Raw genomic sequence first — 14,950 nt, 5'->3', positions numbered from 1 at the left:
ACTTGATCACTGTCACCCAAAAAATAGTTGCTTTCGAACAATTCTCGATCAATCCCCATATATATATATATATATATATATATATATATATATATATATAGAGAGAGAGAGAGAGAGAGAGAGAGAGAGAGAGAGAGAGGTGCTAATGGTACAATGAAAGACTCTAACAAACATAACAATATAACAATTGAATTGTAATCACTCAATATCTATGGCTTAGTAAGAGATTTTAAGGTTAACATGGGGCTTATACATGGCTTAATGACTCAATAATCTCTTAGTGATATTCTCCCCTTCTAGTGCATTTTAGTGCAAACAAAAAGAGTCCAATATATTGGTTGTCTTCAAGAAACAACTTAGAGGAGAATCACTTTGCTTAAACTTTCCATTAGAAAATGACAAAGTTGTAGGTGTAATGGTGTTTTCCTAATGATTGTGGAAATTATATCTATGTTTTTTTTGTCAAAACCATTATGTTTCCTCTTTTTCCACAAAAAATATCCAACTTCTATAGGGTATTTCTAACCATAATTTCATAGGGTTCTCTTGCAATTGTAGACATAATAGCTACAATTTCACATAAATTACTTCAAGAAGAGAAAAAACACTCATGGGAGAATGTAAGAGTAATCCATGAATAATGGTGGATAATGGTAATCAATGAATAATGGTGGATAATGTGTTTCTTTTCCCTAAAAAATTGTACAAGACATACTTGCTTTGCATGGAGAGTACACCATTATGAACAAGCAAGGGGGATAATGACAACAAATCATCATGTTCCCCTATATTGGTAACATAGTCTCCTTATTACTTCTCAAGCAAATTTATGGTGGACATTATATTATTATATATTTCCTTTTATACATGCTTTTGCATAATATAACTAAGGCATAAATGGCTAGGTGCTTTTGGATACCACACAACCTCTTTTTCATAGCCTTTGCAATTACTAAATTAGAACACTTTGTATCTAGTGGATATTAGTGATGGGCCAAAACCACCCTTCTTACACTTTATAATCTAAAATTGCTTATGATTATGATTGACTAAAAACTTATTTTTCTTAAATTAAAAAAAAAAACAAATTAACAACTTTAGACCTAAAATAAATGAACAAACTTTATCCGCACCAATTTTAAAATATATATCAATAAAACTAAATTAATAATTTTAAATATTATAATTTCTCCCACTTTTATGCCCAACAACCATTCCATAAACCTAACAAACTATTCAAACTCATAAACATTTATTAATCAAACTTTTAAAATATTTATATTTTATTACCATTACACGTAGTTATTATAACTCAATTACAATTAAATAATGTATTGATTCAAAAGTCAATACCAAAATATTGGTTACAACAAACAAAAAAGCGAAGTAACATGGGGACGGACCTCATAAATCACATAGGGATGACACTGGTGAAAAAGGGGTTGCCCATTAAACTAACAAAAATCCAAATCCACGTCATCTTTTTTAAAAGATCAAGAAACCCTAATAAAAGTATACCTAAAATGAAAATACGACAGAACAGAGAAATCGATAAGACGGAAAGTATAAATTTTCTAACTTGCGTATAAGCGGACAGAGTGGCACATTGTTCTTTTACTACTAGGAAGGAAAAAGAATAAATTTGCAGAGCTTTATATATATATACATATATAAAGTAAAACGAGGTTTCTGTTATTATTTCAGAGAGAGAGGCCGTAGGTTACGGGATCGAATCCCAATAGAAGAGATAGGTTAGAGTGATTTCGGCCGCTGCAGGTAACGGGATCGAATCCGAGCACAGAAGATAGGTTAGAGTGATTGAATATGGACCGGTTCCAGGTACTGGAAGACATTGGCTCTGCCAATTTCGGAAAGGCGAAGCTTATGCGCAACAAGAGGACGAAGGAGATCGTCGCAATCAAGTACATCGAGAGAGGCCGTAAGGTACGATGGAAAGATTCACTCGCTCACTCAATATTTGTCTGTCTGTGTCCGTCTTTAATGGCTGGGGGATCTGCTACTATGCTCCTGTAATGTGACCGGTCTGGATTGGACTGTTTACAGATAGACGAGAATGTTACACGCAAGATTGTACAGCACCGGTCGCTAAGGCACCCTAACATAATTCGTTTCAAGGAGGTAGGGATGGATCGAATTCTTGCCGTAACCCTACATTTCTGGTGAAAAAGAATTGCGAGAATGATGGGTTGCTTTGATATCTTTTGTTTTTTGTTACTTGCTCTTCAGGCGTTCCTGACTCCCACTCACCTGGCCATAGTTTTGGAATACGCCGCTGGAGGGGAGCTCTTCTACCGCATTCGTAACGGTGAACGCTTTAACGAGGATGAAGTATGTTTTAGTTTTATTTAATTCTCGTTCCGTGCAGAGCGGGATTGCGTCTAATAAACGGCATGGCCTGTGACGCCAGGCGAGATCTTTGTTCCAAGAGCTCATATCGGGAGTCAGCTACTGCCATGCCCTGGTACGCAATAGTTCTTTTCTTCTTTGGTCTTTATTTTACAAATACTGCCGCGGATTTTTCTTTAATGTTCGTTACTTCTTTTATTTTTCTTCTTTTACTTTCCTCTCCAAATATTGCCGTGGCTGTTTTTTAAAATTTAAATCAAACGCAGAACGTCTGCCATGGCGATCTCAAGCTAGAAAATACGTTACTAGACGGCAACCCCTCGCCCAGGCTCAAGATTTGCGACTTCGAATACTCAAAGGTGAGCAAATTAGGTTTCCGAGCAGGTTTTTGTTTAATTTTTAAGAATTTGTGACGCCGAGTTTGTGGCCGTGTATTTTTCAGGCGCTTGTGCTTCAGTCTGGGCCCAAATCGACCGTCAGGACGCCTGCTTACATTGCCCCTGAAGTTTTGTCCTGTAAAGAGTATGACGGCAAAGTACGGAATCGATCCTGTTACCTTCTTTCTGGTTTAAAAAATGCTCGTAGACGTATTTAAACTTTACGAGTCTAATTTCGAGAAGTTTCTCTTTCCCAGGTTGCAGATGTGTGGGCTTGCGGAGCTACTCTGTATGCGATGTTAGTGGGCGCGTACCCGTTCGAAGATCAAGGAGACCGTAAAAACTTCCGGAAAGCCATACAGGTAGGTTTTTATGCTTTGTAATTTTGCATTGCCTGGTCTCAGTTTCGAACCACAGGCACACAATTCTGTTAACCTCGCTGGATCGTTAAAAGTGGACGTGGGAAAACCTCGCTGGATCGCTAAAAGTGGACGGTGGAAAAAGAAAATTGTTGGAAATTAAATATTGGCTATCAAAGAATATCATAATTAATGTTGTTCTTGACATGTCAGCTTATAATGAGCGTTCAATATACGATTCCGGATTATGTGCACGTGTCTCCTGAATGTAGGCAGCTTCTTGCCCGTATTTTTGTAGCCAATCCCAGCAAGGTAGATTTTCTTTCTTCTGACAATTTGGTTTTTAAGTTTGTTTGGTGACAATTTGGTTTTTAATTTTGTTTGATGTCTGGGAGGGTTTATGTTTTTTGTGATAATAGCTTTCTGAATTGGTTGACGTACAGAGAATCTCTATCAAAGAAATAATGAACCATCCGTGGTTCTTGAAAAACTTGCCCAGGGAACTCAAGGAATGGGCGGATGCCAGCTCCCCATATCATGATGATGCTAGCAACCCGCCCCAGCCTATTGATGCAATATTGAAAATATTAGAAGAGGCAAAAATACCTCTGCCAACGCCCAAGAACCTCGAAGCTTTCTGGCACGACGAGGACGAAGAGGAGCGAATGTTGTAACAACTTGGAAGAAGACACTGAGGACACAACCTATCTACGAATTTCCAGATTTCCCTCGCAGAACCGTGAAATTTTGACGGTTCGGCAATTGTGTCCCCCAAAGCCCTACTCAAAGCTGCAATTCACTTGCCCAAACCCATAATACCCTAAACAAAACCCTACTCAAACCCGCAATTCACTTGCCCAAACACATAATACCCTAAACAAAACCCTACTCAAACTTGCAATTCATTTGCCCAAACCTATCATAGCTTAAACAAAACCCTGCTCAAAACTGCAATTCACTTGCCCAAACCCAAAGTGCCCTACGCACAGTCAATTCTAGGAAAACAAGATTGTCCTCAAAAAAATTTCTTCCAGGAAAAATGGGTTCACAACGTGAAAAACCAGGCCTTCGGCAACTGATTCATGTTACAGTATTTAAATGTTCATGTAGATGGCCGTTGTTCAATAAAAGTACTGTTATCTAGCATGAGAAGAAGCTCAGCGTTTGCCTTTTATGCCTCCACTAAAATCCCACTTTATTCCCATCCCACTGTATCAGTAGAGGCAATTATCAAATTTAGTATACCTGTACAAGATACTGGTGTCTTGAGTATTCCAATGTCTGTAAAATCGACTCAAAAGGTGAACTTGTCCAATCAACATTCCACTCCTCTCTTGTGTCATTAACAAAATATAAATGAAATTGTGAAATATTTACTGTTTTATGGGAAAGGCCCTTGAGATTATCAAAGCTTTATTTTTATATGAAAATGTCCATTTTTCAAAGGGTTATTTTATTAAATGAAGATGGTCTTCGAAATTATGGAAGATTATTGTCATATCATAGAAAGATTAAAATAAAATATTTTAGAATGATAAAATTGGTATTAAAAATAAATTAAACATTTTATTTTTATTCTAAATGAGATTATGAAAGGGTAAATTATTATTTAAGTTAAATCACATAAAATATCTGTAAATAAGTTTTTTTTTTTTTTTTTTTCAGAGAAAAAATCATGATATTATATTCAGGAAAATGATGAGCGAATACATATGCATATGAGGCTGGCCGGCAAGACAGGCCAAAGGAATTAGCATTACATATAACCCATAAGATGATGACCGAACAGTCAGGCCACAAAACAGCATAAGAAGATGACCGAGAGGCGCATATCGGCATGAAACCATACTTAAAAAAGACATGAGCTGGCCGACAGGCAGATCATGGAGACGATAGCAGAGACCGAACCATTATGATTCATGAAAAGGCATAGATCAACCTGTAACCATGACATTAAACATAGAGAAGTAAACCAAGAGAAAGGACATAGAAACAGAAAAACGATTGAACAATTGAACAAAACAGCAGGATCAGGAAGGATCAATCATGGCAGATATATGGATCAAAGTGGAGGAGAGAGGAGTCCTGTGATCCTGGAAGATGCAGGTGTTCCGCCATTTCCACAAGGTCCAGCACGTGAAAATGAATAGGGATCTCCATGCGGGCCGCTGATCCGACCACCATCTGAAAGCATCCAGAACAGAAGAAAAAGTCTGCAGGGGAAAACCATATGAAGAGGAGAGTTCAAACCATATTTGGTCGAAGCCGGGCATTGAAAAAACATATGGAAGTTTGTCTCGAGCGCTTGACAACACATGCAGCATCTTCCGGGGCCCGTCCAGCCTTTCCTTTGGAGAACCTCCCATGTCAGGTTCCTGTTATAGAAGACCAGCCAGGAGAATAAAACAGCCTTGAGCTGGACTGTTGATTTCCATAATTTGTTAGGAAAAAGGGGACCGGGCAGCGACGGGAGAGATGAGGAAACAGCTGTATATATATCTTTGACTCTCGCAGACTGGTTGGTGTTCCCCATCGACCAAATTAACTCATCTTTAAGTCCAGATTGGGAAATACCAATCCTCTGGAAACAGTGAATGACAGCATCCCATCTTTAAATGAAGATGGTCTTCGAAATTATGGAAGATTATTGTTATACGAGAGAAGGATTAAAATAAAATATTTTAATATGATAAAATTGGTATTAAAAATAAATTAAACATTTTATTTTTATTCTAAATGAGATTAAGAAAGGGTAAATTATTATTTAAATTAAATCAAATAAAATATTTGTAAATAAGTTATAAAATTAAGTAAAGTTTTTCAGTAAAAATCACAAAAGAAATTTTTTTCGCTGATGGGTTTGGAACCAACACCTGTGGTTCATCATCAGGGGCAGTCAAAACAAGCGTGGAGCAGTCGAAACAAGTGTGGTTCATCATCAAGACCAGATGTGTGGAGTAGTCGAAACAAGTGTGGTTCATCATCAGGACCAGATGAAGAGGCAGATCATGGCAAAGGTTTAAATAGAGAGCAATGTAAAGACATAATATAGACACTTGTTGGTTCAAAATGCATAGGCCAAACATTTTTCTTATGTGATTTCTACCGAAAGACTTTGCTTAATTCATTATGGATCACAGAAGCTTGAATACATAAATTAATATAATTATTAAAGGGGTTTTTATTAAAGGCAAAGTTGAGTTGGACGCTTTCTTTTGAATTAAATAATTTGAGAGTTGCCAATCCCATAGTATTGCCACATAGTATTATCAAAGCTTTTAAATATCGTAACTTTTCATATAGGCATCACTCAAAATACTTTGATATCTCGATCCTTCGATCTTTCGATATCTCTTTTCGCCCATCCTTTGATATATGACATTTCCAATACTCCAATATCCTTATATCATTGATCTCTGATATTCCCAATCCTATAATTCTCCAATAAAACCCTCTTATCCATCTCGGAACTTCCATACCAAAAGTTTTGTCGGTTGTCACTCTTTTCAACCCTGATATAAAATCTCCGGTACAAGACTTATGATATCCCTTCCCACCTATATTTTTAACCGTTATATTTTAATAATAAAAGGCTATCAAAAAGTAAGAATATCACATGTTTCAAAAATACAACTGTAATATTTCTCCGTTATTTTTCTTTTGATACGCTCATGTGTGCAAACCCACTTGAATTCATGTTTTTCGCTTAGCAATATGAGTTGATAATCATATTTTTCCTCTAATCAATGCAACTGAAATGAAACACTTACACTCTTTATTGCTCATATTTGCTACAAACAGGGGAAAATTAACACATAACACTTTAAGTGAATGATTTTATCCATTATTTTATCTATGCATGTTCCAAATATTACAATTTCCAAGATGAGTTGAACCATTCCATCACACTCACCAATTTTTTTCCCTTTAGTCATATTCTTTTCTTCCAAAGGGACTTAGAGCCTCTAAATTGGTGAATTTTGGTATTCTGGTCTTTTGCTTTTCATTTCTGAGATCTTTCCTCATAATTTTAGATTTGCTGGCTTATTGGACTCTTGGATTTGTATTATATCAAAATAATTTAAAACAAATCTTGATATGTACATCTCCGAGATCCACATTTATTCTTTCTTCACTTTCACGTCCATTACATTTAGCAAAGGAAACGACACCTATTTCACTATTTTCACTGGAATTTTGTGGTCTTAGAGTTTTGTAAGTTGTTTTGAGCTTCAAAAAGGTTTTCTATATCTTAGATACTCAATTTGTTCTCATATTTATTAAATCTCAAGCTCCTTTCCTTGGAAGCTTATTTTACAAGTAAATGTAAGTGTTCTTGCAATCATTTTTACAAAAATTCAAATTATCTCATTATCAGAATGAAAGTCATCAGAACTACTTTATAAACTCTTACGAAACTTTTACCTCTGATGCATGAATGTTTGATATACTAGAAAGGAAATGTTCCCACATTATACATTTAACAAGCATATCAACCATGATCGATATCAAAAGTTTTGTTTGTAAAAGTTACACAAAAACTTTTGTTCCAAGATCTTGCTTCCCTTTATTATTCTAAATACCGATACTTCTTGTATCAAAGGTGAAATTAATTAAACTTCTGAAAACAAATGTCATCGAAAACATTATGAAGCAAGGATTTTGTTTATCGTAGTGTTCTCATTAAAAAAGTTTTGGAAAACTTGAGCTCTTAGATTTCACTTTGATTCTCTCGGAAACTCAAAACTTCAAAATCTCAGATTAAGGATCTTCATAGGTCTCTCATCAATTCATTATGATATTTCACTATGTTCACATGAAGTCTTGTTTGATTATCTTTGTATATATATAGTTATCTTCATGTTATCATGGTGATCAAGAGCTTGGATGTATTTTAATCATAATTTCTTCAAATCCAAATATTCATTCATCGGGATGACTCTGTGACTTTAGTGATATACATTTTTCATAGTATGTGCACATGAGCCTCTTTTAATCTTCTCGGTAATATGCTTCGCTAATAAGGAATTTGGAACAGGTAAAGGTAATGAACCATGGTTAATTCATGTTTTAATTCTCTCTCTTTTTTTTCTTATATATATATATATATATATATATATATATATCTCCATCCTTATCATATAAAGATTCAAGTCCTTTTCATATACATAATTGCTACATTATTTGGATTTTGAATCGATTTCATTATTTTGGAGCTCATATAAATTCAGAATGAAAAAAGCAAAGAGAACAATCATCATTGCAATTCATAAAAAAGTATATCTTCATTTTCTTTTATAATGAATTTGGTTTATTTCTTATTCTTTAAACATGAAACATTGTTTTCTTCTAGTTTACTACTTACTTTAGATTAGATTTAATAAATGGTGATTTTGGGTTAATGAAATTTCAAAAGGATTCAAATCATTTACACTTTTAATTTAATTAAAAGAAGTTAGTTTTTATTGGAGAGCATGATATCTCTCAGGTAAGATCAAATAAAATTCTCCAATGGTAAGTTTCATACGCCCACTTTCATTCATTTTCATTTCTTTACTTTTGGTTTCAGTTTTGTTTTTAGTTTTTGCTGATATAAAACTTTGTTTTTTATGTCTTCAGGATGATTTTTCACATCCTTAATGACTCAGATTTTGAGCTTATTCTCTTTTTTGTTTTCCTCTGAATTTTGGAATAACAGTTACAATGTTTATCAATCAGCGAAAGTAGGGAGTTTTTGAACCTTTAGTGTATTTCTTTGAACATTGGTTTTATTAGAAAATGGTTAAGATGTTTTTATGCAAGTTTCTCTTTGAAACAAGGAAATTTGTAGTCGACAATTTTTTTCATTTAGACTGAATTTTACCTCATAAATACTATTCACTCATTATATTTTGAGAGCCTCATTTCTTATAACTCTGCGAGATAAAACTTTTAAAATATCAAACATAAGGAGGAACGTACACCTCATCTTCTTTTACTTCTTCTTTTGAGACGTGTATAAACAACCTTGTTGGGATTTATTTGTTAAATTTGTCTTTTAGATTTTTTTTCCAGCTTTTATATTTGTCATTTCTATAGTTTTGAAGTTTTTTGATTTCTTTTTGGAGTTCTTTTCCTTTTACTTTTGGTTTTAGGTTTGATTTTGGTGACTTTGCCATGATTTATGTGGAAGGTCTTTTCCTCACCCAAAATTGCTTGGCTTATATAAGAAACCTTTACTCTATCTATTTCAATGAAATTAATTTATCATTAAAGGTATAAACCCCCTTGCTTTAAAAAATTTTCATAGAGGAACACACATCCTTTCTCAGTGATAGGGTTTACATTTTCAAGGAAAGAACTGACTCGAGTTTAACTCAATGAATCCCTGCCACCCTTCCACTTTATAAAATCCTCTGATTGATAGTCACGGGAAAATAATTTGGAGTCAATATTATGAAAATATTGTATCCATTAATATAAATCTCTATTACCATCCCACCTCTTTCATTCAAGTACATCATAAACTAAAAGCTCACAAATGTGCTTATCAAAAGGGTGATTAAAAGAGGAAGCATGGAAAAAACAAGTAAACTCATCGGGGCTATGGTCACTCGCTGACAGCGGGGCTAGGCTTATATGGCATAAAAGAAAACTTCGTCAAGGTATTGTTTAGGCTTGTTGGAAACAAAGTGATGTCAGATACCATTCATAACAATGAATATATGCTTTATAAAAAATGTCCTATCTGTACCTTCTTCTATTTCTCATACGAGGTAATTTAAAAATATTTTTTTCCCAATTTTGGATTCATGACTTCTACTCAAGTGTGCTTTTGAGTACTTATCTGTTCAAACTCATATTGCTTAATATATTTAAGTGGGACCCATTGAATTTTTTTTACTGTTATATGGTCCTGTGAAATTCATTATTTTTAACCTTTGGGTGAATTTAAGTTCATTACCTTTAATCATAGATAACTGGTTCTTCCCAGTGTGTCGCGAGTGTCGTAGAGAAAATCCAACATCCCCATTTTTTACTTATTTATTTCAAATAACGGGGAATCTTTCAATAAATTTTTGGCTAAATCACCTTTTAAAAATTTATTTTGATTAAGTGTCCTACAATTTGCCTTTTTTTCATCATATTTCTATTTTGCTTGCTTCATTGAGTACAATTTTTCGCTATATTTCCATCGGTACTGGTTTTATCTCATTTCATTACACGCTTTTCAAATGGTGCTCATTTGAAATTCGATAATTTTTACTGCGTGGGTTAAAATAAATGTATAAAAGGTATATTATTTTAATTTTTGTAATGAAATTAATACTTTATTGTAAATATTAATCCCTAGTTATTTTTTACTAATCTTTTAATTTTTAACTAACGGTCTTACAAAGTCACCCAACGAAATTGTAGAACAATTAAACTAATGTGTTTTCGGGATCTCGGTAATTTTTTCCAATTTCCAATTTTAAAAAAAAATTATGAGATCTAAAATCTCAAAATTGCAAAATAGTTGTAGTTCATTTGATAGAATTTTTAATTCGACTCCAAGTGGACCCCAATTCACCTCACCTCCTCCCTTCCTATAAAAAAGAGACTCCCGATATAATTCTTCTCATATTTGAAAGTCCCATTTTTTTTTTTGTCGATATTTTAAAGCTTCGATATCTCGATAAGAGAATATTGACATATCGACAATTTTATTTTTTGCACATTTTAAAAGTTCTAATATTACTATCGCCTCCAATCTCCGATTTTAGTTTTATATGATGGCTATTTTATTTTATCCTAAAGTTTTCTCTCACCTTATAACTCCCATTACTCCGTCACTCCTACATCATCGCCCTTATCACTCCACCTCACACATTAACTCCTTCCTCCATTTTCATTGATCCATTAATGTTCACATGAAATTGTTTTTAAGTTTTAAATTTGATTTAATTGGTTTTTAATATAAATAATTGGTCTTGAAAATAATTGTAAAACGACAAACCTCGTAATGTGGGATAGAAAGAAGTTCCTCTTTGAAACTTTAGTCACTTCGGTTATCTTATATGGATGTGAGGTTTGGGGTTGTAGCATCTCTAGAGAATCTTGGAGAAAGATTGAGCAAATCCAGAACCGTTTTATAACGTATAACCTCAAAATTAAAAGCAACACACCCTATCCTATTCTCCTTATAGAAGTGGGTCTTCCCCCTATCGAGAGCCTAGTTATGACTAAGCTTCTGTTGTACAAGCACAAACTCAATAACATAGGAGACCATAGACTTCCTAAGCTAACGTTAAATTCCAGTCAAAACCACTTAAGGCTCAAACAAGGTTGGTATAAAGACACCAGGGCCTAAAACCATTGGAAGATTAACGAGAATGTTGCATTGCAAAACATTAATAACATTAAAAATATTGTTACTTCTAAGTTCAAAGAAAACATGTGGTGTGAGAAAGATTTAGCTGCTAAAATAAAATTAAGATATTATAAGGAGGTCATCAACCCCACCCTAGAAGATCAAAAGTATCTCTCTATTTTAACTAGCACAAAGAAGAAAATTAATGTAGCCAAGATTAGAATGAACTCTCATGAACTTCATAGTGGAACGGGTCGTTGGGCAAATCCTAAAACACTATGGATGGAAAGGCTCTGCCATCTCTGTGAGAATACGAACATTGAGGATGAAAATAACTTCCTCTTAGAGTGCTCCGTGTACAACAACATTAGATCTCAGTTTCAAAATATTTGTTGCAATATTGACCTTCCTAGCCTTTTATATTGTCAAAATTACAGTGAGCTCGGGAAGCTTCTCTCCAAGCTTTTTGAGCATAGAAATAAAATCTTAAATCAAACTAAATAATTTGTTTATTTAGGTCTGATAGACCAAAGTTTGGTCTCAGTGGACGTTAACCACCACTATCATCATTATATTAATAATATAATATAATTATAATTATAATATAATATATTTATAATATATTTATGTTTTAATTACCTTTTAATTTCATTTTATTTTTAAATTAAAATTTATTTTAATTATATAATAATTAGTTTATAATTAATTAATTTTACTAATGTAATTACAATTAAAGTAGTATTAATTAATAAATAATTATAATTTAATTTAGGATTATATTTATGTTAGGAAAATTTTATTTTTGGCTTAGACAACAAATTTTCTAGAATTCTGGTAGTTTTGTCTCTTCAACTTTGGAAGCTCATAAGTTGAGTTTTACTTGGAGAAATGAGACCCGGGACGGCTCATTGGATAAATAAAATCAAGGAGAATATGTCTGAAGTGGTTTCATAATCATATTTGATTATTTAATAAGTCTAAAATTAAGAAGAAGATCAAACTCAGAATTTTTAAACAAAATTATTTTTCTGAGTGTATTTTTTGCATTTTTCACTTGCTCATGGCCTTTACTGAATGCAGATCCATTTGACTATTTTATCCTTAACCAATTAGATATTTACAGGATTCAATGAAAAGCTCAGATTTCTTTCTATTTATTTATTTAATTAAATTTTGATTGGAGATATTTTGTATTTCAGATTTAGTATTTTGGTTTTAATTTACAATTTAAGTAAAATTTGATTGGTTTTCACAGGAAAATAGTTGAAGAGAAGAGGAAAAGAAGATTTCAATCAATGGGATGCTCAAGCGATAAAAGAAAAATAATTTAGACCAATGAAAACTGTTGAAGCGAAATTACTCTTCAACATCTCTCCTTTTTGGAATTTATTTTGTAAATTATAAATAGTGGTTTGTAGAATGAGGAAAAGGCATCTTTTCTCTACAATTCTAGAATTCTTAAAAGCACTATTGTACTTGGGATTTAGAGTTGTAGTTGAGAAGAGAGTAAATCTAAGATCTGAGGAGTATGGAGATTTATCTTTTGTAAATGTGAACTATGTATGGGGAGCAGAGCTTGCACTATTGCAATTCTTATTTTAATAACAAAGTTTATGAGTTGTAGAGCACTGTTGGAGATCAGAGCCACATAAATAGTTTCAAATAAATTGGTATTTAAAATACTATTGTTTTAATACTAGTTTCATTTTATAATAGCATAAATTTGTCATTTTCATTCATATTTGTGCACTATTGTTGATGTGAGTAATTTGCCTCAATAATTTGTTGTTATTTATCTCTATTTTTATGTGCTGAACGCTGATTTTTGAGTAACTATCTACTTAGAAATCAATATTTCAATTTTGGTTTAATAAACAATAATAATTTTTGAATTATTTCCTTATATTATTGTTTAATCATTCGAGTTATTGGTTTAAAAATCATTAGCATTTTGTGAACTTCTTCCTAAATGTTGATGATTAATTATCTCAGTTAATAGATCTCTAAACAAAATGCGTTTTGGTATTCATAATCAGTTAATTGAACTATTTTATTAGGTTGTTATTCATCATAACTCAAATATATTAAAATCTCAATCATTTAATTAATTTTCTCTCAGTTGGGTTAGATCTACATATCCCTAATCTAGATAGGCTTAAGATCTTTTTCCTTTTGCTTGCATTCTAGGATTAATTCTCATTTAGATTAAAGTCTATATTTATAGAAGTCTTTTTATTAAAGAGGAAAAATGTAGTTGTGGCTTAGTTGAGCCCCATATCAGCTTAAGGATCACTTTCTTGCCTGATCAGCAAAAGAGTTGATATGGTGTCTCTTCTCTATTGGTAAGAAACAATCACTTTCTTGCCTGATCAGCAAAAGAGTTGATATGGTGTCTCTTCTCTATTGGTAAGAAACAATCATACTTTAAGCCAGTGGAGATAGAGAGAAGGTATCTGGATCCACTTTAACTAGTCGGAACCACCATTTCAACGGAAAATGAGATGCTCTAAGTTCCTGACCGGGTGGTCTCCCTTATAATGTTGTAGGCAGAGAATTTCACGTCTTCAACATTTTTGGCGTTAGAAGGAGGGTTTGAAGACTTGTTGTTTTTTGGAGTTTTTGTATTCTAAAGTTTTGTTTTTCACAATGGCTCCTTTTGAACTTCGCATTTGGAGTTGTATTTCTAGACATGCATCTCTTAATACTCCACCAGAAATAGTCAGACACTTGTCATAGGTAAATTTTAACGATAAGAAGAATTTTTCTGCATTTAATCATGCTTTACAGTTCATTCAATTTTTTTTTTAAATTCTACTTTTCAAGATATTATGAAGGTATTCTATGCAATATCTAACTCTTACAATCTCAGGGAAAGCCAAAAGTTGGTGTCAACCTCTTCCAGTTTCCTCTATTCACAACTATGATCAATTTATCACAATGTTCCTTTATACATTTGACAGTTATGATTATGAACAGGTATGTGATGAATTCGAAGATCTAGAAATATTTGAAAATGAATCTCTCTTAGATTTTACTGTTAGATTTCAATTAATTTGTTTGAGATTCAAATATGAAGATAAACATTCAGGGATTGGATTGATAGATTGGTTTGAATATATTTTTTCTCTTCTTCCCATTTCAAATCCCTATGAAACAATTGCAATATTTGATAACTCTCCTTCAACTTGTGGTAACATTATAAAAAATTCTGATATAGAGGTGCATATTAATTATGATGAAGTGGCCTCATCCATGTATGATAAATTTCTAAATTTAGCACACACCTCTTATAGTGTAAAAGATAATCATGCTAATGAACCATTATCACAAAGCTTGCAAGAATTTGATAAACAACTACAAGAAGAAATTAGTAATAAAGTGGAAGGACCATCTTCCATGGAATCTGAAAATCACTATGAATTAAATTCAGAAAAAACAGATTATAAATTAGCAAGTACAAGAAAAAATTTAAGTTTCCAATAATATGTGATATGTTGTACAAATTTCTGAACTTG

At 32.9% G+C, this 14,950-nt stretch overlaps 1 protein-coding gene across 2 annotated transcripts; it reads left to right on the top strand.

Moving 5' to 3' along the window:
* The first annotated feature begins 1,522 nt into the window (after positions 1 to 1,522).
* LOC149144613 (serine/threonine-protein kinase SRK2A-like) lies at positions 1,523 to 13,067 on the top strand. 2 transcript variants are annotated; one of them, XM_089453085.1, is made up of 9 exons: positions 1,523 to 1,944; positions 2,065 to 2,139; positions 2,248 to 2,349; positions 2,429 to 2,482; positions 2,634 to 2,726; positions 2,810 to 2,902; positions 3,002 to 3,106; positions 3,317 to 3,415; positions 12,691 to 13,067. In XM_089453085.1, the coding sequence occupies exons 1-9, from the start codon at positions 1,825 to 1,827 to the stop codon at positions 12,700 to 12,702; spliced, it is 753 nt and encodes a 250-aa protein (XP_089309211.1). In that variant the 5' UTR covers positions 1,523 to 1,824; the 3' UTR covers positions 12,703 to 13,067. The 2 variants fall into 2 exon arrangements, with proteins under 2 accessions (XP_089309211.1, XP_089309210.1); XM_089453084.1 differs by lacking the exon at positions 12,691 to 13,067 and adding an exon at positions 3,547 to 4,494 and having other exon boundaries at positions 1,531 to 1,944.
* Positions 13,068 to 14,950: the final 1,883 nt, after the last annotated feature.

Source organism: Pinus tabuliformis, chromosome X, assembly GCF_031772625.1.
Source record: "Pinus tabuliformis cultivar Carrire ecotype Pingquan chromosome X, CPIR1, whole genome shotgun sequence".
In the NCBI taxonomy this organism is placed as follows: Eukaryota; Viridiplantae; Streptophyta; class Pinopsida; order Pinales; family Pinaceae; genus Pinus; species Pinus tabuliformis.
The sequence above is the reverse complement of the archived record's forward strand: the minus strand, read 5'-3'. Positions and strand labels throughout refer to the sequence as shown.

Excerpts from the sequence above, each read along its gene's own strand:
- LOC149144613 (XM_089453084.1), top strand. The coding sequence starts at position 1,825 with ATGGACCGGTTCCAGGTACTGGAAGACATTGGCTCTGCCAATTTCGGA. Across the intron at positions 2,350-2,428 it reads AACGCTTTAACGAGGATGAA|GCGAGATCTTTGTTCCAAGA; the intron begins GTATGTTTTAGT and ends CTGTGACGCCAG. Across the intron at positions 2,727-2,809 it reads GCGACTTCGAATACTCAAAG|GCGCTTGTGCTTCAGTCTGG; the intron begins GTGAGCAAATTA and ends TGTATTTTTCAG.